The sequence below is a fragment of the Neolamprologus multifasciatus genome, chromosome 11 (genome assembly GCF_963576455.1).
Source record: "Neolamprologus multifasciatus chromosome 11, fNeoMul1.2, whole genome shotgun sequence".
Lineage (NCBI taxonomy): Eukaryota > Metazoa > Chordata > Actinopteri > Cichliformes > Cichlidae > Neolamprologus > Neolamprologus multifasciatus.
Genome location: NC_140449.1, coordinates 22699602 through 22725430, shown reverse-complemented (window position 1 = coordinate 22725430; position 25829 = coordinate 22699602). Strand labels below are relative to the sequence as shown.

The following is a 25829-nucleotide window of genomic DNA, read 5'->3' as shown; positions in this document are numbered from 1 at the left end:
TGTGCTTTAGCAAACCTCAAGCGGCTCTGTTTGTGCTGTGGGCAGAGAAAAGGCTTCACTCTCTCATACAACATCTCCTTGTGTAAAGTGCGCCAAATGGTTGAACGATGCACAGTGACTCCGTCTGCTGCAAGATGATGTTGTAGGTCTTTGGCAGTGTTGGGTAAGTTACTTTAAAATAGTAACTTAGTTACATTACTAGTTACTTCTATCAAAAGTAACTCAGTTACTTCAAGTTACTCGTTACTTTCAAAGTAACTAGTTACTAGGAAAAGTAACTTTGGTTTTACTCAGAATTCTCCTTTTACATCCAACACAAAAACTGCAGTCGTGGTGCTTTGATTGTACTCAGAACTCAGAAATTCTGCCTTCTGAATAGGAAGATGTAAGTAACACCAGACTGCAGATGAGCTGCTGCATACAGGGCTGGACTGGGACAAAAAATCGGCCCGGGCATTTTGACTAGAGACTGGCCCACCATTATAGGAAAAATCATAAAGCCTTTGAATGAAAACAAACGCTGTTGTGACAGTGATGTACACTGTTTTGATGGTATATATGCATCAATCTATCAATCCTTTGTTGTAAGATTCAGATAATTATTTTTTAAAACCTAAACATTTTAAATGAGAATAAGAAAGAAAAGTATTTCTTTGTGCCCCCCTCTCCCTGTTAATGCCCTACCTGGCCCCCCTGGCAAAACTTTGCTAGATCCGCACCTGCACAGTTACCAGCTGTCAGCTACCTAAAAAAGGATACTGGGGTTATCTGTCTCTCAGAAACAGTTCATAACTTCCCTTCAACTCATTCATGTCACCTAAAAGATAAACCTGTTTCTCCATCACCTGTTCAGCTCTGATGATTCAGTAAGGACATCTCCTGGTTTCATCTTCATGTTTCCCTCTCACCAGATAACCAAACCGACATCATGACCAGCAGCTTTTTTACAGCTGTGGCTCCAGCAAACATCTGCTGATACTAGAAATTAATATTAAATAAATTCTAACAACAGCTGATCAAGCTTAAACGTGCTGCTGTTGTTTAACGCGACATCGGCTGGTTTCCTGTTTCTGGCGCAAAGTGGGCGATAAACAAACGAGAGAGAAAAGCCGATCAGCTGATCATTGATCAGTTTTCATGATTGAAGTAGAAACGGGAGAGGGAGGGGGGAGAATGAGAGAAGAAGAGGCAGCTGTGCAGCAAAGACACAGAATAACTCCAGCTTTGTGTCTTTTTCATTGTAGCTGAAGTCCGGGACAAACTGTTCCTTTTCACCTCAATACGAAACGCGTAATATTTTATCTGAATACCAGACGGGACGGTTGGCAACTCTAATAACTTATGAACAAAATAGAGTTCAACATCATTAACTTCTTAGCACCCACCCAGCTGTATAGAAACTCCGTCATGCTAGCTAGTACGCAGTACGGAAAAAGTCAGAATAACGAAAATAAACTCCACCTAAACTTGGTTTATATCTGACCCAGATAGACTGCAGGTCATAACTTCTTACCTGAAGTTCAGTTCACACTTGGACCGGCGGCCGCCTCGGGTCTCTTTTCCTTCTGCGTCCCCTTTCCCTCATCCACCTGCTGGCCTCCACCACTGAATCTGTGGAAGCTCCGCGATAGCCACCACACGAAGTAACGAGTAACGACCCTATCTAAATCCCAGTAACGACTAACGCGTTCCTGATTTTGGCATAATAACTAGTTACCGTGCTCGTTACCACAATAATAACGTAGTTACTGTAACGCGTTACTTAATAACACGTTAGTCCCAACACTGGTCTTTGGTGCTGGTCTGTGGGTTGACTCTGACTGTTCTCACCATTTGTCGCTTCTGTCTATCCGAGATTTTTCTTGGTCTGCCACTTCGAGCTTTAACTTGAACTGAGCCTGTGGTCTTCCATTGTCTCAATATGTTCCTAACTGTGGAAACAGACAACTTAAATCTCTGAGACAGCTTTCTGTATCCTTCCCCCAAACCATGATGGTGAACAGTCTTTGTCTTCATCTTCAGGTTATTTGTTTTGAGACCCCCATGTTCCTACTCTTCAGAGAAAATTAAAAGAGGAGGGAAACTTACAATTGACCCTCTTAAATACTCTTTCTCATTATTGGATTCACCTGTGTATGTAGGTCAGGGGTCACTGAGCTTACCAAGCCAATGTGAGTTCCAATAATTAGTTCTAAAGGTTTTGGAATCAATAAAATGACAACAGTGCCCAAATTTGTGCACCTGCATGATTTTGCTTAAACAATTATTGCACACTTTCTGTAAATCCAATAAACTTCATTTCATTTCTCAAATATCGTGATGTGTGTCTCCTATATGATATATTTAACTGACATTTTTTATTGTAACAACCAACAATTTATACAAGAAAATAATGACTATTAACAAGGTTGCCCAAACTTTTGCATCCCACTGTACTTTTGTTCCAGGCTTTGGTGTTTTGCTTTTGCATTGTAAACATGGATAACAGGCAGATTCAAACAAGCAAACTGGAGTATGTGCATTTCTCAGTGGTGAAGCAGGAGACATGCAGGAATTTAATCATTTTGCTTAGGAGCAAAACATAGGGGGCATATTGTGTCTATAACTATCTGAACTTGAGCAACACTGGAGCCTATCCGAGCTGCAGTACCATAAGGTTAGAAGTAGGGTGCACCCTGGACAGGTCACCAGGCTGTCGCAGGGCAAACACAGAGCCCAGGATAAAATCCTGTAATTTATTCTTGGAGAAATTCAGCAAGTAAAACAGACCAATACATTTAGAATCTAAGTCTTAATTAGGGTCTATAAGAAATGAGCACATCAGAGTGACACAGTAGAGACACCCCTGGTTGGACGGTTTGGAGACATGCTTGTGTGGACCGGACAAAGCATGGATGTCCAGTATATCCCTGTCCCTATCCATGATCCACTTTGGTAACCCTAAAATCAAACGGACAAAAGAAGATTTATTTACTTAATTATTCATTCATTCATCCATATATTTTACTTATGTCGTCGAGTTATGTTAAAATGAGCGTTTGTGCTTGTTTCCGCAGTGACCGATGACGGACCTGCCTCTGTTCTGTCATTGGGCGATGCTACCTGCTTGCTTTCACTTTCATTCTCCCACTGCTGCAGTGCGCATGCTCCTGCCAAAGAAACAGCTGCACAGACTCTTGAACTACCTTTATCGTTTACTTTTGGATTGCGTTAAATTTAAAGTCCAGCACGTATGATGCTCGCCATCGATGGAGCGAAGAACGGATATAAACAACTCTAGGCAGTAAACTCCTGAATAATGCGGTGATAGTTGTTGAAATCAAAAGTGAAAGTGCTGTGGTGCACTCAGCAGTTATTTGATATCCTTCTAATTTTAATTTACAAAAAAACTGGGAACACTTGCACTATGGTGGGGATGATGATGGTTATTAAAGTCATTTTAACTGGATACCTCATGACGTGCGTTTATGGTAAGAGCATAAATCTCATTGATTAAGCACTGGCTGTAGAGACGTGACTGTGAGCTCGACATTAAAGCTTTTAACAGAAGTATTTGCTGATAACCGAAGAGCTCTGGGAAAAGGGAGTATTATTTGAACCTCTAATTAACGGTGTTTAGGTTAAAATGGCAGCAGAATAATAGAAGGGCTCAGTATACCGAAACACCTGAGCGCTCTGATCTTTTCTCTCTATTAGCCCAGACAGTGGTTCTATCTTAAATGCTGGTGCACTAAGATTTTTAAGAACTGTTCTTCTCCTTGTTTCTTCAGCTGATGGAGTTGCAGATGTGGTACTCACCTGCACTCTGGTGGAGGAGGGAGGTGGACTTGGTGGAATGGGAGGCGGTCACTTCACTCGGACTCCAGCCACTCTTATTTTACGAGATGTTGCTGTGGGCCCCGACGAATCACTCGAAGAACTCACTCCGTTTGTTCCTCCCTCCATCCCTGATCCAGACCTCCTCCTGTTTGAGGCCGAAGGTTTTTTCCTTGCCACCTCTTTGTTCAAAGTTTCCTTTTAATGTAAGCACAACTCTGTGATGAACTTCTTCTCTTATTCTTTGTAACAGTATCATCCCCTGAGATCCCCAATGCAAACGTGCTGCTCCATGCAGACTGCAATGAGCAGGAAGTGATGTGTGAATTAAGTAGTTACTCTCCTCGGGGATTGGAGGAAAACTCAGATCGGGTCTTTTTCATGGTGTCCCTCAGTGTGGATGAGGTTGACTTCAGCACTGCGCTGATTCTGGAGACCTTGAAGGTGGAGAAAGACGAGTCAACCCTGATGCAAAGCAAGCTGGGTCTTCCTCTCAGCCAGTCAGGAACTCTGCTTACCGACTGTGAGATCCATAGTTTAATATCACATTTTATACAAAGGAGCTTTATGTGGTTTTATTAGATTATACATCATCCTCAAATGTTTTCTACCCCTCAGTGATATTTGTGGTGTTCACCCACATAAAGTCTGTGTCTGCCCCTCTGAGAAGCGATGTTCTCCTCAACTGTGGCTTCAAGCAGCAGGACACGCCATTAGCACAGGAAGTGGGCATTGAGTGGCGTCTGCAGCACAGAGGTAAAGGCAGGAAGGTGCTTGAAATGAAGAGGGCGCTGGATGATACAGAAGGCAGCACGATAGGTGAGCATTGTAGGTGGTAGCAGGTGTATCTGCATGTGTAATGCAGGGTTTGGCAATGAGAACCTACACTGTTTATTTTAATGGCTTTAAGACTGATGGTACTCAGGATGGTGATAGTTCAATAGTGGCATCCCACTTTACAAATATATATTTAAAAAAAGGGGCTTTGAATGATTGTTTCTAGTGATCTTAGGAGGATGATTTTAGTGACAGTCTTCTGAATGTTTTCAGTGAGTTTCTAGCCATGGGTTTCTTTATGTATGTAAGTTTTGAACCAAATGTCTGATTTTTATTAATTGTTTAGACAATGGTATTGAGGCAAGTGTAAAGGAGACTATAATGTAAATTTTTGACTTTTATTTCAGGCCTGTTGTCACCAAAGATGACCTTTAGCATCTTAGCATTTTTACTATCTTTGTGTAAAGTTGCCACAAAAAGTTATCAGAAAGTTAACTCAAAAGTTATTTGAGATTTTAAAAAATATTCATCTGTGGAGAAGCTACCAAACAGGAAGTGAGGTCATATGAAAAGATTTTTATGGTATTGGAACCAAACTTTATGGATGTATTTAAAGATTACAAGCAAGCAAACAAACAAAAAAAACACTGAAAAAACAAAATGCATCTGTCTTACTACTATTGCCACCTGTAAAATGAAGATAATTTCACCTTCACACTTTTTGTACCCCACATTGCTGCTTGTAGTTGTATTTGAATAAATAGATTTTAAATAGGTGTACAAGTTTGTTATTTTATAAATAATTCAGGACCTCAGAAGAACTGTTAAAACATATGAAATCACAGTGACAGTGGGTGATCTCAGTCCTGCACCAGCTCCAGTGTCAGTGTACATATAACTAGATTTGGATTTTAATTACATAAAGTTTTTACATGCCTTTTACATACCTCATTTAAAACGACATTTATCTTATAGTTTGAAAGGAGGTCATTCAGGAATTAAATATGTTCATCCTTTACCCACAATTCACCTCTGTGTATTCATGAAATTCTGCTCAGTAGTTTAGTCTTGCTAAATTACTGACAGACAGGCAGATGCGATTAAAGCACACATGTGGAGATGATGTGAAGAGCACGAACTGAAGAAACATCAAACAATTATTATTCTGTCTGTTTAGTGGATGGTGAGAGGGCCGGCTCAAGCATAAATGCTGCCCAGGTTGTTGGTGAGGGTAACGCGTCTTTGACTCTGACCACGCTGAAGGTTGGAGATGAGGGGACCTACATCTGTACAGTCAGTCTTGGTCCTTTCCACTCACAGCAGGTCATTCAACTTCGCATTATTCGTAAGTTTCACTCTGATCTTAATCCTCAGCCGCTGTTTTCGTTGATATTCTGTTAATTCTTCTCTCTTACTTTTCCCCCATAGAACCTCCAGATGTTTCCCTCTCAGTGGAGAAGTTGGTTTTAAAGTCAAGTTCGTCCCAGAAATTAAGTTGTCACAGCAGTAAATACTACCCACTGGATTCTCACGTCAGTAACTGTGTTTTGAGATGTAACTGTTACCCATTACTGTTTTGTAACACCATCTTTTTAAACACCAATCTTATTAGTAACTTTAATATATTATCAAGTTTATGAAAGGAGATTTTTTTCTCAATCAGAATGAAATAGAGGAATTTAATAGAGCAGTTATTGCAGGCCTTAATCCAGCCTCTCTCTCAAAGTCTCTCTAAGGACGCCTGAAAGTGTAGATATTTTTAAACGTACCAATGCTCTTCATCTTGTTAATCAAAAGTGTCTTTATTTGCTGTTTTAATAATAAGTTATCTTCCATATTTATTCATTTGTATTGTTTTGAATTGCACTAGCTCCTAAGGCTACATTTAAATGAATCACAGGTCATAATTCTCTGCTCTTTTGTTTTTTAGATCGAGTGGTTTTCCCTCTCTCCTACGGACACAGAGCCACAGCTCTTTATAGATCAGGGCTCCCTGTCCAGTCATCGGCAGCATGGTGATGGAACGTTCACCCTGTCCTCTCACATAGCTGTGCCTCCCACCACCGTCCCAGGAACCAAAATCATCTGCAAGGTCTCTCACACAGCTCTAGAAGAACCGCTCTTTGTTAGTGTGGTGGTGGAACCTCCTGAGCCTGGTATGTATATCTATTTAACACTTTTTCCCCCTTTTTTTTTACCATTATCAAATGGTTTTCATTATCTTCCTGGGAGTGGAATATAAATAGATGAGAAGTCTGACATTGCTATTTTTATATTTTTATATAGAAAACAACTCTGGTTCGGTCCTGAGCTAACAAAATCCTACAGCCGCAGTTTTTGTTCAATCATATAGAAACTGGCAGTTGTAGTTAAACCAGGTGTTTACCACATTTTCAGTTGGCATTTGAGGTCCTGACGTGTTACAAATGTAACAATTTACAGATCACTTTTAGCACCCTTGATGCACAACACTTTGGTTGACTTTGTGGATGAATTCAACATGACAATTTATTTCAGAAACAGTGTAAACATTTTTCTTTCTATTATGAGGGTGATTGTATTTATGTCTGATGTTAACCCTATCCACAAAACCTTTGTGTGTCTCCGCAGATTCCTATTGGTGGATACTGGGCTTCCTGATCATCACTGTACTCTTCTTCTATCAGGTCATGGGATAAATTTCACTTACATCATCGTGACTGGAGACTAGAAAGTTTATTTGTGTCATTTTAGTGTTTAAGTTATTTTTTTTAGGTATTCCACTGGTTTGTTCAACTCTTCCAGCTTTCTAGAAACTGAAAAACAAAAGTAAAAAGTAAAACTTGTCTCAGGAGGTTTACAAATGTGTAATATGTGATCAACAGGTGTATTCTAAAATTTATAAATGTGTACAATGATTTGTAAGTTTTGAAGACTCAGAGGAATTGGAACACATGGAAAAGTAATTTACAAATGGATATATCAAACCTGAATAAACAGTCAGAATTTTTACACAAATTTTACAGTTCGACTTCATAAATTTGAAAATTTGTACTTTTAGAAAGTTTCCTGTAACATTCTTTATTCTCACGTACAGATCTTTAAATATGCATGCATGAATCCTCTGATATCCACAGTGGGGCTTTGAGACTTCACATGTTCACATAGTTCCACAAATGTAAGCTGTGTTCAAGTGCTAGAGAAAACAACTGGTACATCTGGGCTTCCTGTGGATTCATATGTGTGCTTGTTTTAGTTGATTTTATTTACTAATTACAGATGCCAAAAATTAGCCCATGAAAGCCAATATATGATTTAAATAAGCTGCTGCAACATGCTGGATATACTCCTGCTGGAACAACAGTCCGAGTGCAGCTGCAGATGGGAGAACAGTTGGTTACATTGTAACCCAGGTTCTCTGAGTGGAGAAACTATCTCTTCAGGCTGCTCAGAAAGGTGCTCCAGTCAAGGTCAACTGTAAAAGCCATGCACACGTAATTTTTATATAGCCAGTAGTATTCACATCGTCCTATGGATTATGTAGGGTGGTGAGACATCTCTATGGCTCGTCCTCTGAAGTGAATATATGCTGACAATTTCTTGTATATTTTGATTATATATGATTAAGTTGATATGGATAACAATCTAGGTTACTATATGGCATCTATGTATGCTTCCTAGTCCAGTGTAATGAGCTGTTCTGTTTATTTATGTGTGGATCGAGCACCCAAGTAGTGAAAATTTTAATCATTGTGCACATTTGTAAATCTTAATTTACGTTTCATTTATATATAATTTGTAAACATTTGGGACACATTTTGCTCTGTACAAAAAACTCTTGGGGGGGTGAAAGCTATGCATATGATAACTGATCTATTTATGACATAGCTGTGAAATTTCTATACATGATACATTTTTTGTTTATTATTTTTAATACCAACCTATTTTTGCACTATGCAAGTTTGAAGCTTGCAATATGCTAAATTGCATTAAAACCCACAGATCACATCCCAAACTATGTTATTCACCAACAGTACAAATTTTATTCATATACGATAACACTGCAATTATACAGTAGCAAACTTCCTTACATGGAATTATTCCCTTCACAGCTTTCAGTATGGTTGTTGTCAGGGGGCCTGTTGTTTGCAGGTAGAAAATAATGGTGTAGGAGCAGTAGGTGTTTTCATCTTCTGCAGACATGAAAGGTCCACACGATTTGTATTTGAAAGCAGCTAATAGCGCAATTGCACTATGAGTATTTATTACCTGAGTCATGGTCTCTATAATATTTTTGTAAACTATTTACTTTTTCCCAGGAGCCCACAAAGGTCCAAAAATTATTTTTTATAAAGAGCAACAATATTGAAAGCACCTTAAATGAACATAAAGTTGTTTTTCCTTGAGTGTAAAATTATGCTTTGAGTATTTGGGGCTTATTTAGACTTTTTTTGATCAATACAAAGTGGGAAAAGGGTTTTTTTTTTTCTGTGTCTCTACTGAAAAATTGGTATGACTATTTAAACACTCTCAGCCTCTTAAATCCCACTTACCAGCTGAATTTACTGTACATTCAGTAATTTAGAAACCTGGCAGAACTGATGCTCCCTGTGACATTTAAGGAGGATGGAGTGATGCTGCCATACAAGCCTTAGTTTGAATGTGTGACTTGGTGTGTAACTTCAGTGAAAGATGGTAAATTGACCCAATAAATGTAGATTATTATACTTAAAGTGGGAATTTGAGAAGTTTTTTGTTATACTTCTTATTTTTGGTACTATATATATATATATTTGTTTTATCCTGCAGTTTTTGTATGATTTTATCTTATTTTATTGTACCTGTAATATTGAAGGATTATGTGATACTGTGACAATGGTTAAGGAATTTCCATTGATCAATCTTTGTACATTGTGGAATTGATTGAAGTCATTAAAAAAAAATACAACATCATGAAAAGCTTCATGCTTTTCATAATGTAATTCAAAATGCTAAACACTCATATCCTTTACCACAAATGACTGCATTGATGTGGACATGGCTTTTCTGTATATTTGGCTCAGGTGTTTATCTTCAACTTAACAATACTCCATAGATTTTCGGTGGGGTTCAGATCAGGCAGGTTGGTCAACAATCCATTTTGTAGTAGTTTTAGTACTGTGAGCAGTTGCAAAGTCCTATTGGAAAAGAGAAAAGGCATGTCTATAAAGCCTCAGTGCAATTACATTTTATTTCTATAGCACCAAATTACAACAAAAGTCTCAAGGTGCTTTATGTTGCAAGGTAAATCCATCCATTCTCTTCTGTTCATCCTTGTCACAATCCCGGGGAGGCTGGAGCCTATTCAGCTACCATAGTTGTTGGGTACAGCCTGGACAGGGCTAACACGGAAAGACAGGCAGCCATTTACACTCACACCTATAGACAATTTAGACTCACCAAATTAACCTAACCCCAATAATTACATGTCTTTGGACTGTGGGAGGAAGCCACGTGGGAGAATCCTCATAAACAGAGAGAGAACATGCAAACTCCATGCAGAAGATCCCTGGTCAGACAGTGGACTCGAACCCAGATCCTGTGAGGCAAGTGTTAAAGAACTGGAAAATTGACTTTCATCTGACAAGAGGACTTCGGACCACGGAGCAACAGTCCATTTCTTCTCTTTCTACCAGAAGACCAAAAAGACACTTTTGACATTGGAACTCATTTCCTTTGCCCACCTCTCAATTTTAAATACACGTAGACATTGAGGGCTAGCAGGAGGGGCTATGCGCTTACCTGCTGCTCTCTGGCAGGTAGCTCCATGCCCTCCTGGGTTTTAAATGCACCTTAGAACACACATACATCAACACTACAATGAGCGGGTGGAGGGAGGTTTGGAGTCTTCTCTCACCCCCGTTCTCTGCAGCCTGCTGGAGCGGGGGGGGGGGGGGGGGGGGGGGGCTAGGAGGAGGAGTTGGCTGTCCGACTGGGGTCTGGAATGTGGGACCTCCCTGCTGCTGTGGAGTCGGGGCAGTCTGCTTCTCCCCACCGCAGGGAAAAGGGTTACACCACCTGGGTCTGGGTGCAGTTCCTCCCTCCAGGGGCAAGGGTACCTAGACCCAGTTCATAGAGTATGCTTGGGGAGTGTGATTGTGTGTACAGCGTCTCTTTATGTCTGTCTCCACGTTGGTTGAGTGTGGAGTAAGTGCATATGAGAGCATGAGGGTGGGAATGGATGTTTGTATCTGTGTGTGCCTGTTTGTTTGTGTCTATATGTCAGGTTGGGTATCAGACGCCACCTCTCTAGGGACATCTCAGGCCCTCCAAGGTTTGGAGACCTATCTCCCCCCACCACTTCCCCTACCGGTGGCGAACTCCCTCAGACATTGGTGCGTTGGTGGTTCTTTGTGTCCGGGGATGGGCGTCCGGGTACACACCGGCTCACTCCTTGGTGGCTGCTTATCGGGGCCTGGAGCCTGAGGCTCGCTCGGACCACTTCGGAGGTGGGGTGCCCCCGGCCTCTCTGCCTGGAGCTCGGTCACTCAGGCACAGCTGGCTGCCGGCGGATCTCACGGGCACGTCACTGCAACCCCCCCTGGCTTCTGCTACGCGGCTGCTGAGTGACCCCTCATCTGGGACTCTCCTCAGGTCTTTCTGGGACAGTGGCGCAGCTGCCCCTCTGTTGGTCTTCCTTGGTCTCTTGTATTCTGGGGGCCTCTGGATGTCTGGAGTTTTGATCTCCTCCATACCTGCTTCAAGCCCTGGAGGACGGGGCAGTGGCTCCCCACACCCTCTAGCAGATCATTACATGAAGGAACCTTTTAAAAAACAAGCGCGTCCATGCTCACAGGAGTACACACGGGTGATCACACACACAAACTACACCCTTTTTGGCTCCTACCTCAAAGCACACTGTGTGCTGTCGATCTTACGTGCTGCACAATAATGTTTAATATTTAGTATTTACTGTCATATTCCCATATATCATTGTGATGTTGTTTATTCTATTACTCTCGTTTTTTTCTGCTTGTTTTCTTTTTTCTTTCTCAACAGGTGATCCAGGTGATCGATATATGTATTTTTTTTCCTGCTTATTCTGTTGGTTTTGTTCTCTTTCTTTCTCTCCTTCTTTCCCCCAGTCAAGTCTGTCCCGTATTCAGCAAGTGAAAATAAAATAAACAATAAAAGGTGAATCAAATGGACCATTACGGCAAGGCTGGGATCGTCAATTTGGTAAAGTAAATCCGTTGGGCATCTTTCTTCGCCTTTAGACAATAATTCTGATGGCAAAAGAGCCAAACGGGACAGGCAAAAAATAAATAAATAAATAAAAAGACATTGGAACTCATTTCCTAAAGACATCTGTGTGGTGACAGATACCTCCACTCCTTGTGTAACCCGTTCATGTGTTACGCCCGTCTTTGCGTTGTGTTCTGGCGTGAAAGTAAGAGGCAGGAGACAGTACTGGGTCTTTGGCTCTTTACTGCACATCTGCAACACAGAAATAAGGGTCTGTTCTGTGTGTGTCACGCGACTGCCAGTACACCTCTCCTCCGGCCATGCTGAAAGGAGCTGTGTCCGCAGCTTCATTAACACTGCAACACAGAAATAAGGGTCTGTTCTGTGTGTGTCACGCGACTGCCAGTACACCTCTCCTCCGGCCATGCTGAAAGGAGCTGTGTCCGCAGCTTCATTAACACTACAATATAATAAATCAAATACAACAAATTGTTTTAAAACATTAACTTAAGCTCTCAAAAATAAAAAGCACAAAATAAATAATATGTCACTGAAAAATCATTAAAAACAACTTATAAGAACAATAAACAAAATAATTCAAAAACAAATAAACAGTCAGATAAATACAATTCAATCACCAGGACCCAATATTCTAGTGCTTATAGTTCAAATATTATACTTCAGTACAATTATATTAATAACCGCCATCTAACAGGCAATACAACACTGTACTTATAAAAACAATGAATGAAAGACTGCATCTCCAAAACATAAGAACATCTCCATACCTGCAACACAGAAATAAGGGTCTGTTCTGTGTGTGTCACGCGACTGCCAGTACACCTCTCCTGACGAAGGAAAAAAGAGTGCACGCTGTTAAAAAAAACTGCAGTGAATACGCTCACAAGCCGCTAGCGATCAGGCTAACTTAGCATGCTAGCATTTCAGCTGCGTTCTTGGCTAGAACTCATCAAAAGCGTATATTAGCGAACTCCGCCCTCCACAAAATTTATCCCAAATGAGTCTCTTAATGACAAACAAAAACGCGGCAGTTCGGCTGTATTCACATTGCAGCTTGGGCTCTGAACAAACTTTAATTAGCAGAGAGCAGCGTGGCAGTGACTTACCTCCGGCCATGCTGAAAGGAGCTGTGACCGGGCACACATGCACGCACCTACGTCACCACGCAGCGCGCACACACACAGGAACGTACACAGACTCAGATCACACAGGTAGGAGATTGAGATGCAAAATTACATATTTAATTTAAAAAAAAGAAGTGTTTTGGGTGAAATTCACAAGTATTTAACACATATGTTACACTTGTGAAGCTCTTGCAGGTTTTTGAACCAACCTTTCTTAACAATCCTCTCAAACCTGGAGTCACCTCTGTCGCTTTTGCCACAATTTTCCCTTGCAGTCAATTTTCTATAAAGATGCTTCTTTACAGCACTGTGTGAACAGCCAGCCTTTTCAGCAGTGACATCTTGTGGCTTGCCCTCTGTATGGAGGCTGCTCATGATCATCATCTGGACAACAATCAAGCCAGCAATCTTCCCCATGATTGTGGTTGTGTGTATTGAACTAGAGCAAAAGATGCATATTATTTACAGCAGCGGTCCCCAACCTTTTTTGCGCCACGGACCGGTTTATGCCCGACAATATTTTCACGGACCGGCCTTTAAGGTGTCGCGGATAAATACAACAAAATAAAACTAGTACCGGTACCGAAAAAAATAAGATTTATTCATAACACACGTGAAAAGACCCAGGAAAACCGAGTTAACGATAAAAACGATAACAAAATAACGCTGAAAACCGATAAAAACCCTGAAAACCATACATTTCATACCCGAGCCTCAACTCTCGCGGCCCGGTACCGGTCTGAGGCCCGGGGGTTGGGGACCGCTGATTTACTGTGTGACTAATAATTTACTCAAACTCTAAATGAAATATTCTAATAATTTGTGAAACTGGATTTCTGATTTTTGAGACCTAAACATCAAAAGTAAAATGATAAAGGCTTAGAATATTACAATTAATGTAAAATATATAAAGAAATTAAATTGTGAAAATTTTGATTTTGTTGAGGAAAAAACATTTCATTATATTCTTTTAGTTTTTTTAGATGCTATAACACAAGCAAAGGATATAATCAAAGTCAGTATGTAGTCAGTTCATGATTTCTTTATTGGCATCAGCAAAAAGTGGTAAACATGCATTTGTTCTCCTAAATCCAGTTGCATCTCTTCCAGTAGTTCCAAGTTGTAAATCACAAAACATCTTCTCATGTACCATGTTAACTATCTAATAATATTACTGCACAGTATCATTAGATAATTTTGGCTAACCGCTACAATTATCCATAAATGCCCTTTGCGTTTTATCAACCCTGAATATCAGTCCAGAGTAAGGAAAATAAACTTCATATCCTACAGCCCCTCAAAAAACTTGAAAGAATTTATAAACCTGTTTTCAGGAGCGTAAACTGACAGATGTGTACTATAGTTCTACTCATACAACACGAATAATACTAAGTTTTCATTTTTCACTACAGTAGCAGTTTGTTTGCAGTCTCTGGATATTATTTTACTGTCCAACACAAGTGATCTTAACAAAATGTTGGCAAACTCTTGAGCATTGTTGCATTGCATAAGCAGTAATTATCAGATCAGAAAGACATTGTACATAGGTCCTTTAAACCACTAAGAAAAAAAATGTACAGTCGGCAGTAAGGTTCAGAAATGGCAGATACACAGGTCACACAAAAAGGCAAAACTATGGACACCGTTTGCCATGCAGGTTAGAAACAAAAGCTTCACACTGGCCGTTATCATACTGTCGATGACAGATGGGTGCTTTTATGTGAGTCAGCAGTGACGGTGGGACGACCAGGTGGCTCAGGGTTTCCAAAATCATATCCTCTCTCCTCTTTTCCTGTTTTCTGGACAACTTAAACAACAATTAAACACTTTGACAGCACAACTCTCAAAATAACTGTGTGTCTCTACCTGTTTGAAATGTGGCGCTACACATTCATCTGTCTATGGCTGGGACTCTCTGCAAATCAGAATTAAGAGGCCTTCCTCTGGACTGAAGCAGTTAGTTCATGTATTCGTTAGATTGTCTGTAAGTGCCTGCTCGTGTGACTTAATTGCTGTTCATATTATTACTAAAATGCCACCTCCATGCCTGCGGTATAAACATTCTGCTTTTTCAGTCCGGATTTAAATTTTTACCTATTTATGCAGTAGAAATGTGTTGCAGTACTCCTACTACCTTTCCCTGAATCACTTCCTCCTTTCCTAAACTCTCACACAGTCTCTTTCCCTATTTTGCATTTCTCTTTTCTTGTTATCACTGGAGGTTGCAGAAAAAAAAGACTTAAGTGAGTGAAAGTTAGACAGGAAAGGGAAAAAATACCAATCAAAGCCTACCAGGTAAAAGTGGAAGAAAGCTTTTAGCTACAATGCTTTGGATCACAGATACACACAAGCACAAACAACAGAAACTAGCATAATCTTAATCTAACATGACCTTGTGTTAGTAAGTAGCAACTGTGGAAGCAGCAGACAGAAGATGTGTGTTAGTTATGCATGTCAGTATCAATTTACAAATGTTGAACTCTCAAAAAAACGTCATATGAATAAGCTTTGGCGTACTCGGTGTAGAAAGACTCTTCTGTACACCCCCCACCAGCGTGCTTAGCCCCACGTGTTCTCCCTCTACCTTCTTTCCTTTTCTTCCTTCCTTCCTCTTTTGACTCTGCCTGCTGTGTCCTTCAATAATACATGAGGTGCAGAGGCAGCGGAGAGTGAGCAAGAGTTCAAGTCAAAACAGTGGAAGAAAGCAGCAAGGAAAGGGAGGGAAAGAGGACGAAGAGAGCAGAGACATCTATAAACACTAATGTAATGTTTAAGTGCAAGATGGTTTGATGGAAGACTGTGTGAAGAGAGGAAGGAGAGGACTGACAAAATTGAGGAGCAGCGCTTGGGTTTCTTTTTTTGCCTCTCCCCTCTTATATTATCCTCAAGTCCATATTCATCTGTACTGATGAGCTGAGCTCAGTGGAAGAAGTATACTGTGAATTAAAGAGAGAGGGAAAGAAGTAATTAGTTTAATGAGTCTGGCAACACATCATTAAAACTAAACAGGAAGAGGACACACTGACCTCTCCTTATGTAGGAATGTGGGGTTGTTAAAGCCGAAATAATATTATGCTGGTGTTGTCTTATATGCATAATATTGATGGGGGTTTTTTACATTAATAAAAAACCCCATCAGTATTAGTTCTAACACTGATGTATTAGTGATTTCTAGATTTCTCACGTGTGCAAGTGGAAATAGCCATGCTGAGTGGGAAGCCGACGCATGATGGTTATCTACATTTTGAAAGTAATCAGTTAATTGTGGAAATTTTTGCATCGGTGTCAGAATGAAACTACTTACAGAATATGATTCCAACCACAATAACTCCAATGATACCCATCATGATCATCATCTGAAAAAAAAAGATGAAAATTTTAGACTTCATCCTTTTACAGAAGAATACACGAAGCTGTGTTTTTAGGGTTTCACTATGTTCGAACAGAATAGAAACCAATCTGAACCACAAAACAAAACAATTATGACACTTAAAAGGCTCTTTGCATTTGTTGTGGCTTAGTTATACAATCCCCTTAGTGTTTAGAGTGAAAACTCCACAATAGCAGATGCCTTTCTCCCATTTCCCCTGAGGTATCACTTCAGTGCTCTACAGCAGCTCATTAACAAATTCCTATGTTGTCCTCTATTCTCTCTGCATGCCAGAACACATACTAATAGGAATTTGTTAATTCTAAGTCAGATGATACCATAAGTTTCTCTCTGTTTTACCAATCTGTGTAAAGGAGCCACAGTAATGTGCCCACCTTGCAGTTCTTCCACCAGTACTTGTTTTTTAGCTTGGCTGCGCAGCTTTCAAACTGGGAGGCTCCAGCTTGGAGAGCGTCCGCTCTGTCATCCAGCTCTGAAAGCTTCTGGTCCCTTTCCAAAACCTTGTCCACATTCACCCGCATGATATCCACCACCTAGACCAATCCAGCAAGGATGAGAGAGCATTTTTTTTTTTTTTTTTTTTGGGGGGGGGGGGGGGGGGGGGTAGTAAAGGAGGAAAATAGATGGGAATGTCATTTTCGTAAGTGGTAATTCTTCTGCAGTTTGTAGCTCATGCATATTTTACATCAGTGACTTTCTACACAGAATGCATTCCGACCCAGAAGCTCAGAACAGCTCACCTCTTCCACTTGGGCCTGAGTCTGTTGTAGCCTGCGGTTGCTGCTGGTATTGGGAGGGCCAGGAGGTGCGCCAGCTGGGGCTCCATCTGCGCCAGGGGCACCTGGAGCTCCAGGAGCTCCAGCTGGTGGGGCAGCATCTGGGGCAGACCTGACCAAGCACAACAATGAGAGTTTTGTGAGAGAAAGAATTGGATGAAGTCAGAACATTTCACATTCAACAATGGATAGGTTTTTATAAAAATCTGAAAAGAAACTTGAAATATGCTGAGAAGGAAAAATGCCCTGTCTAAAGGCTTGTAAGAGTCAAGAGTGTAATTTGCAGGAAGGGAACCTGCAAATAGCAAACCTAGGCAGAGATGTTAGCAAGAAATGATGAACTAATGGGTCAGTGAGAAAGGGGTGCATACGAGAGAGTGGGGGAGAGGTTTTAAAAAAAGCTATGTAGGCCACAGGATGGCGGTGGATGAGTAAAGAGAGAGAACATTTTGGGGAGGAAGAAAAAGAGAAGGCAGATGTTGCTCATGATGGATTACAGAGAGATGGGTGGAAGTGAAAAGAAAAGGTGAGGCAGAACTGAGGAAACGGTTAATCCAGCAGGAGGGGAGAGGAAGGAGAATTAAACCTGAGCAAAAAACCTCTGCAGAGGCAGCTTCCCGACAGTTTAATATATGATAAACTAACTCCTGCAGGATGAAAATTTACAATATTTTTTAAGAGAAAAAATTTCCTTTAAAAATTCACGTTTTACAGCATTAAACAGATGATGACCCCCAAGTCCCACAAAAACCTTCTAACTCATCCAGCACCACAAAACACGCTGCTTTCTATTAAATCTGACACAAAAACATCCCAAACAACTCATTCAGCCACGTCTCGGGCTTTGTATGAGACAGAAGTCAACCTCTGAATACATAATTCAGCGAAGCAGTGATGGAATGTTTTCGCTTGCGTCAGCAAAAACCCTTCAAGCTGAAAGTAAATCACCTCACTTCGGACCGCCAGTGGAAGAAAATAAAGAAATGAACATGTTTCAATGTGGGTTCTTCCGCCACCACATATTAGATATCTGATTTTGTTTTTTTGTTTTTTTTTTCTTTTCTTTTTTTTAAGAGCGCAATGGAAAAGCCGCATTAATACTCACATCTTCTATGCAGCTGTTTGAACTGACTCACGGGCAGCGGAGGAGGGGTGACTGGCAGTGAGGCAGGAGGGTCTGAAGTACAACGCGAGAGAGAAAAACCCCTCTAAAAGATTGCAGAAGAGACGAAAAAGCGGAGGCACGTGTGCAAAGGAAAGTCCAGATGCTTAATTAGTAAACAGACTGAAGTGGCGCACTGACAGTAAACTGAGGCGGAGGCTCTTGGCGCAGTGGAGCCGATCTTCTAGCGATGCTTTTATACTGCAAGCCGTCACCAAAAGTACTGCAATACTGAGACACGTATACAGGTCGGGTGATAATTCACTGTGTGACCAGATTAGTGGGCAGGGAATGAAAAAGGAGCGATGCCAGCTCAGGAAGGAAGTACTTCCAAATTATAATCCATGCAAAAGAAATCCACGGATGTTTGTATTCTTGCAGAGCTGCATCCGGCTCCTCCAAGTGATGCTCCCCTCCTGGATCCTGAGACGCAGCACTGATTGGCTGGTTGTTGAGTTGCCTCTTCTGAAAGCTACTGACAGAATACCTGCGATTGAAATAAAATAATAATAATAATAACAACAACAATAAAAGGGGGAAAGTGCAGTCACAGGAAATCTGTTGTCTCTGATTGCCTTCTTCACTCTCTCTCTCTCACTGCGCGCTGCATGCGAGGTACGCGAGTTTTGTCCGTGCAAAGTGGCTCTGTGGGCAACTGCAATAATGCGTCTTTGCTCCTGCCTTCACCACTTGGACTCGTAACGACAGTGCGGCACCCCCTCCCCTCCCCCCCTCTCTCTCCCCTCACACTTTGCAGTACTGCAGCTCTGTGTCGGATAGGGCGGCGGGACGACACTGCGGTACCGTGAATGCCTACAGAGTGTTGACTCGACTGTTTCCTCCCTGGCCTGGGATTCTCCCAGCTCCCTCCTCTTTCTGATCCTGTATCCCATTTTTCTTTGCAACGGCTTTCGTTTGAAAACTAATGGAGTCCTACATATTTTGAATCAAATCTTATGCATATTAAAGTGAGCGGAGTTAGAAAAAGCCTCAAGGGAAATAAAAAAGGTCAGTAGAGCAATGAAGTGAAACATACTAGAATGTGACGCTCTTCAGATGTTAAAAAGAAAATTACAGTTAAGCAGTATGTCCAAAAGGTCTGATGTGACATTTAGTCTCACTGAGGAATTTTCCCTTTTCAAGGTTCCTTACAATAGCTTGCATTTGTCTGAGCTGCAAGAACAGCTTTGAAGAGTTTATTCAAAATTTGATGACGTATATGGAGAAAAATTAAGAAGTAATCTGTTTTGCAAATACATTTGCTTTTTGTCCCCTGACACTATGGAGACAGATGTTTTTTGCACACTGGGGAAGTGCTTTCCCCGTTTTAACACAAGTGCCCGCATGAAGAACTCCACCTCCACCCTATCAAACACCCTGGGAGTGAACTGGAGTGTGGGAAAAAGCCTTCTTATGGTTGAACACCAATGAGTGAGCTCAGCAGTGCTCTGGAGTAGGAGAAAATTGCTGCATGCAGAGTGCACTGTCTCACTGAAAATCTTCTCAGACAATGGAGTCCCATTAGCCTTGAAATGGTAGATCATGTGCATTATGTTTAGGCATTTCCATTGTTTCAGACATAACATTAAAACCATCTGCCTATTTTGATCCTAAAAAACAAACAAACAACAAACAAAAAAAACACCAACCCCACAGAAACTCTGAGGCTGTCCTTTGGCTTCTGTGAAACCTGTATTGGATTAGCTTGGGGGAATTTGGGAAGCAAGGTGGCAGGACACACTGACACTTCTATTGTGGAGGACCTTGGCTACAAGCTTGGTTTGTAACAATGTAATACCTTCGGTGGCACATGCCAAAGTAACATGGTACAATCAGGACGTCTGTGAAGGTTCTCAGTCATCCAGGTCATCGTAGTCAAAGGAGCTTGCAAAGAAAAGCGTCTGGACTTCTTTAAATTACTTGAAGACGTTTCACCTCTCATCCAGTTCTGAACTGAAGAAGCCTCTGAAGACGTTTCACCTCTCATCCGAGAGGCTTCTTCAGTTCTGAACTGAAGAAGCCTCTGAAGACGTTTCACCTCTCATCCGAGAGGCTTCTTCAGTTCTGAACTGAAGAAGCCTCTCGGATGAGAGGTGAAACGTCTTCAAGTAACTTAAAGAAGTCCAGACGCTTTTCTTTGCAAGCTCCTTTGACTACAATCAGGACCCAAACTTACCCATCAGCTTACTGCAATAACGAGATGATCAACAGGCGAGGCAAATGTATTCACACAGCACCTTACAAAGACTGCAGTCATTCAAGGTCCTTTACAAGGTGAAACTATTACTCACTTCACTTGATAAAAGTTAAAGCTCTGAAAGTTTCTCAGACCTCAAACTAACTGAAGAAACCCTCCAAATGATTTTTGTATTAAACGTCTGAATTTATCAGTTACTTCAACAGGTCATTTTATCCTGAGCTTTTTCTGACTTTTGCACTAGAGCCTATTTTCACAAAGTAATCCCATGATATAATTTTTAATTACAGACTGACCAGTTCAGCTTTATCTGAATGTTCGTTGGGTCTCGAGGAATAAAAAGTCACAAATTCGAGTCCATTTATAATTTATTTTCAGGTTTTAGTAGCATTTATTTTGAATCAGTTACTGATAAGAAATGAATAATGCACATTCAGTCTGAAACACGCAATAACCTAGAAAAATGGAAACAGAGCACAGTGACAGCATGAAATCACACCAACAGACTGACACAGTCCTTCTTGGCTGCTCTGCACTTTGTCCAGCATTAGCGATGTTTGCCAGTGCGGTTGAAGCGTCTATAGAGGAAGCGTATCCTCTTTTCCAAGTCGTGCCTGTCCTGAGTCATCATTCTGTCTCCCACCATCTTCTTTTTTCTAATTGCCCGCTGCAGTTCATTACCTTTGAAAGCTTTCAGCCAGCAGGGGGCAACAATTAGGTCTTTAGGATGAGCTTTAAAGTCCCCTGTAGAAAGAGCATGGAGAGAGAGAGAGACAGTTTATGTGAAAGAAAGAAAAAAGTGTGCTGTGGGAGAGGCAAAACTGGTAAAATGAACAGCAAAGCAAGGCACCATATCAGGTTAAATGTCTGATCATCATAGATTTGTTCACCTACGCTCATACCCAGCTTATCTTTTCACACCATCTCCTGCCAATTTACTGTGCAGATGTTGAGAATGCTGTAAGACTGTTTGCGTGCACACACACACAGTCAGCCCTTAAAACAAGTTAAGTTACTCATTATGACTTAGAAACAGCAAACTAACCATCCAACAGTTGTACAGTACATCCTCTTAATTTTCTTGGATGCTGAGGACACTCACCCAAGATTCCTATGTTATCATAAACTCCATACATGCTCCTCTTCTCAGTCCATCTGTCCACCTTTTTCGGCTGAGGGATGGCGTGCATCCTGATCTGACAGCATGTACCTGAAAACAGCACACAGTAGCACAAAGTGCTTGTTTACGTCGATAGTCGATTTTGTTCTCTAGACAATTTGCAGATTACTCGATGTACTCATTCACATTAAATGATTCGAATCAAAGGTATCAAATACAAAAGCTAATGTACACTTTACGCACTATATTGTTCACAGACTCAAGGAATCAGCATATATATGGCTCCATACGTACAGTACAAATGTACAAATAAACACATAACATTTCTTCTACTCCCAGACAATTAAATTAATTGAAAATATTTAACATCCAGGTTCCCAGAAATTTATAAGAATAACTTTACCAGGTAGCCATATTGGAACAGATGTTTACTAATGACTCAATAGATACCAGAGAAGCTTTTTAAACACTCGTGGGAAAAGCGTGATTCATGCGCCGCAGGTCCCAGGTGGTTTGAGTTTGTTCTGTTTCTTGTTGAGGAAAATATAACTGTTGTTCTTGACAGCAGAGGTCGCTCACGACTTCAATTTCTATGTGAACCTAATTTTTTGTCTTGTTTATTTGGTAACGTGTAATCGCTTAGAGCTTTAAAAAGGTCGTGTTCATATCGTGCTGGTCTGACTTGTGGATAACATTTAAATGATTCGAACATGCGTGACTTTATTTGAACAAATAAAACGAGGCAGTGCAAAGAGTAAGCAGGTCGTCTTTTTGGAGTCCACATAAATGTTTTTACCCAAAATATCAGATGTGACAAATGCTCATATAAAAACATGTTGGAATGTGGAATGTTCAGTGAAGCAGGCAGATAGAGCAGATATTCCTTTTACTATCTCATCTTTAAGTTATCTTAATTATATCCTACAAGTGTCTAACTGTTCCCGGTGAACATTTCATCTTGATATTGAATGGAATATGCTAACACACCATGTGTTTGTCGGGCAGTGTAGGCCCGTTTCTACTGAGCTGAGAGCGACTAAAAAGTGAGAATGGAGGGAATGATTCATGAATATCCATCACGGCAAGGATCAGCATCATACCTTCAATGTCCTCTTTCTCACAACTGACAATGATGTTGATGATCATGAGAGGTAGTGGCGTTAACTAGTGGTTGTAAACACAATTAACTGGCAGTGACGGAGTGATGACAGGGTGGCTTGGGGTTGCAGTTTTGCCGCCTCAGCTTCAAAGAAACAACTCGGGCTTCCGTAAATGACACTGAAGATATTTCTGAACAACAAACACTCAGTGTGGATTGCTCGTTAACGTGTTGGCCGTGCAGCCCCACGCACGGGGCGATCCGCGGTAGCTCGTTAACGGAGATTTGCCGTGTTGTGGCGTTAACGTCATTTCAGATTAACGCTGACAGCACTAGTGGGAACACAACCAATATGACTGCACATTTACTCCGACATCATCCTAGTGCAAAGACAAGTGGAAGCAGACAAAAACAACAAGCACGCATGCTACAAACTTTACCCGAGTCATTTAGACAGCCGTTAGCACATGATTATCCTTATGGGGACCTGATATGTTTAATATGCTGCTGAGAATATAGCCCAGAAGAAGCGTATAGTATAGCTTTTATTTTGGAAAGAGCCATTTCTCTGTAATAAACTCTCTTTTCCAAAGATGAGTGATTTCTCGATCAGATAGATTTATTTTTTATTACTTAAATTAAAATTTAAAAACTGTTCTTTTGAGTTAAAATATATATTTATAATTTTAATAAATGACAAATTAAAAAGGCATGGAACCGTGAATTTTGTGTATTGTTGCACCCCTAATATATAAATATATATATATATATATATATATATATATATATATATATATATATATAAAATTAATATAATATATATATTAATTTTATGTTAACTGTGCATACTTAGTACCTTACAGTGGAACATATTACACTAACAGTGTAAAGAGTGACATATAAAATCCACAGTCTGTGCACTACTCTCAAAAACAGTGCTTAAATGAGGCCAGCCTACATTAAAACTACCCTGCATTTGGAGAATAATATATAAAGAAAAATCTGTCAAACTTATAACTCTTAAAATGCCTTAAAATAAAAAATAAAATTACAAAAAAAGTTCAATTCATGTTACCATAATTTAACCCAAACAACAGAAATGCCTCCCCCTTTTAACCCCTACTCCCATTTTTTTGGGGTGAAATTACAGTGAAATTCCCACTCAAATCAAATTTAGAGAGGTTATGCACTGACTGGACAAAAATCCCCTTTTTCTGATTTATCAAGCTATCTTAACTCTTTCCCCCACACCTGTATGTGTTTTGAATCCCATATATACACACATAAAATAAAAGATTAAGTTTAACAACCATTAAAATGTGTTCCAGGTTTTTCTAATGAATAGCCCTAGTAATACCACGTAGGAGGAGACTAACTTCTGATGGTCATTTTGTTCAGGAAGCAGGCCTGATATATGTCAGAAACCGCTCGGGTCAGAAAAGAGAAACAGGGCTAATAGGGGTCCAAGGAGGAAAGAGATAAAATCCCTATATAACTTCAAAAGCTTGATTTCATGAGATCCCATCCCTAAGATAGTTTGAGTCTCACTTGTTTTTTGTTACTGAAATCAAGAAAATGCATGCAGGCACATGCAGAATGTCACATTCACACCGACATTCGTACAAACATGTTTTAATCTGCGCCAAGTGCATTCTGTCTTATTTCCAAGGATACTTTGGCCGAAGCAATCAGGGGTCAAACCAGAAATCTTCCGAGAAGTAGACGACTTGGTTTACTTCCTGAGTAACAATACTAAGTCCGGACCGGTTCAGGTTACCAGTCTCACATTTCTACAGTGAGACAACTCACCTGTAGAAATGGTCCTGACTGTGTGCAGCAGCGTCCCAGCAGACTGACAGTAGGACGCCCCAGCTCTCAGCAGACCTCCCAGCAGAGACATGTCCACAGTTTTCTGCCAGGAGTTGTTAACAGATCATTTAGATGAAACCTGAAGTCAACGCTCATAAAATTCAGAGTATTTTTTAAAGTTTACTTTTCCTTCTTTAAACACGGCATCAGTTTCTTTAACCATCTTTACGGTGACCCTTAGCTTTAGCTTCAGCTAGCACTTTACATCGAAGTCAGTGTTTCGACCATTACCTGTTTCCACGCGTGCTCAGAATCTTATGCCACTCGAGTCCTTTGTTTATATCGTAGCCAAGGATCACTTACGAACATGTAACGCTTTAAAATGTTTGTTATTGACGCTTCGACATGCTCTGTGTGGCGGCTTCCATCTTTACTCCGTGTCCCATAATTCAACGCGGCAGTACCGTGTTGTCTGTAAAGAAGCGCAAAGGAAGAGTTTTATTGTTGTCTTTGCAACTTTTTACTACGAATTTTACCCAGTAGGGGGAGATAGGCCTGTCGATACCCGAGTAAATAGGTAAGTTAAGTTTATTTAAAGCGCTTTATACAGAAAACCTGGCCTGGCTAAGCCTAGTTCTTAAAGGAGTCCACAGAGCATTAAATGTTTTAATATATCTAAAAGTAATTTTCAATTAAAAGTTAAATGCCAGGTGAGGAGAAATCAGAAGTTGGAGAGAATGGCACTCACTAGGATTTAGTTATGTGAAATGTGTTTAACATCTGTTGTATCTACTTTTCGAACAAAACAGAATAAAACTGAATGCCTTTATTTGTGTTTCTATAGATAACGAGCGTCTTCCTGAGCCATGCACAAGTGAGACACATTAAGCAGAAAAACATCAAGCAACGTCTAAAAAAAGCCTTGCTTTAACAAAATTAAAAAATATATAAATTAATCTAGGGATAGAAATTAGAAAAATAGGACAGGTATAAGTTAAAATCCACACATACCATACACATTTATGAATTTATGAACATACACACAAATATCCCCTGTGAAGTCCCTGGCGATATTGCACAAGGATGCTGTGCGTGGCGGCAGTGTGCAATTTAATGCAGGCCTTTATTGATCTCTAGCACCATCCAAGTGGCAACAGAAGGAAAAGGTGGTTGCCAGGATGAGAAGAGTCCTTGTTGTTGTTTGTGGCACGACTTGTAGCTGTGCTTCTAGCTGAATGACAGTGGTTTTCTTTTCTGATGTTTCATTTCTGTCAACAGCCTTTTTGTCATCTCCAGTGAAGATGGTATTTCACACCAAAATGCCATAGTGGAGT

At 40.5% G+C, this 25829-nt stretch overlaps 3 protein-coding genes across 3 annotated transcripts; 1 reads left to right on the top strand and 2 right to left on the bottom strand.

Moving 5' to 3' along the window:
- Positions 1 to 3016: 3016 nt before the first annotated feature.
- tapbpl (TAP binding protein like) lies at positions 3017 to 9972 on the top strand. The gene is made up of 8 exons (XM_085177758.1): positions 3017 to 3470; positions 3771 to 3980; positions 4070 to 4339; positions 4435 to 4635; positions 5771 to 5938; positions 6022 to 6125; positions 6524 to 6749; positions 7204 to 9972. The coding sequence occupies exons 1-8, from the start codon at positions 3407 to 3409 to the stop codon at positions 7269 to 7271; spliced, it is 1311 nt and encodes a 436-aa protein (XP_085033884.1). The 5' UTR covers positions 3017 to 3406; the 3' UTR covers positions 7272 to 9972.
- A 3996-nt stretch (positions 9973 to 13968) lies between these two features.
- Positions 13969 to 18981, bottom strand: LOC146508459 (synaptobrevin-like). The gene is made up of 5 exons (XM_085177759.1): positions 18214 to 18981; positions 17073 to 17220; positions 16707 to 16865; positions 16246 to 16297; positions 13969 to 15877 (listed from the first exon to the last, which is right to left on the bottom strand). Coding segments are annotated over exons 1-5 (378 nt in total). The 5' UTR covers positions 18216 to 18981; the 3' UTR covers positions 13969 to 15860.
- Positions 18982 to 20827: 1846 nt separating this feature from the next.
- mrpl51 (mitochondrial ribosomal protein L51) lies at positions 20828 to 24968 on the bottom strand. The gene is made up of 4 exons (XM_085176905.1): positions 24787 to 24968; positions 24496 to 24598; positions 21570 to 21677; positions 20828 to 21211 (listed from the first exon to the last, which is right to left on the bottom strand). Exons 2-4 carry the CDS (start codon positions 24584 to 24586, stop codon positions 21015 to 21017), a joined length of 396 nt encoding a protein of 131 aa, XP_085033031.1. The 5' UTR covers positions 24587 to 24598; positions 24787 to 24968; the 3' UTR covers positions 20828 to 21014.
- Between the last annotated feature and the right edge of the window lie 861 nt (positions 24969 to 25829).

Bases quoted from the DNA above. Each gene is read 5' to 3' on its own strand.
- LOC146508459 (XM_085177759.1), bottom strand. The intron at 16,866-17,072 runs GTGAGCTGTTCT...GGATTGGTCTAG, and splicing joins CTCAGGCCCAAGTGGAAGAG to GTGGTGGATATCATGCGGGT. The intron at 16,298-16,706 runs GTGGGCACATTA...TTTTTTTTTCAG, and splicing joins ACTGGTGGAAGAACTGCAAG to ATGATGATCATGATGGGTAT.
- mrpl51 (XM_085176905.1), bottom strand. From the start codon at position 24,586: ATGTCTCTGCTGGGAGGTCTGCTGAGAGCTGGGGCGTCCTACTGTCAG. The intron at 21,678-24,495 runs GTGAGTTGTCTC...TGCTGTTTTCAG, and splicing joins AGTCAGGACCATTTCTACAG to GTACATGCTGTCAGATCAGG. The intron at 21,212-21,569 runs GTGAGTGTCCTC...CTCTTTCTACAG, and splicing joins TGATAACATAGGAATCTTGG to GGGACTTTAAAGCTCATCCT.
- tapbpl (XM_085177758.1), top strand. From the start codon at position 3,407: ATGGTGGGGATGATGATGGTTATTAAAGTCATTTTAACTGGATACCTC. The intron at 4,636-5,770 runs GTGAGCATTGTA...CTGTCTGTTTAG, and splicing joins TACAGAAGGCAGCACGATAG to TGGATGGTGAGAGGGCCGGC. The intron at 6,750-7,203 runs GTATGTATATCT...GTGTCTCCGCAG, and splicing joins GGTGGAACCTCCTGAGCCTG to ATTCCTATTGGTGGATACTG.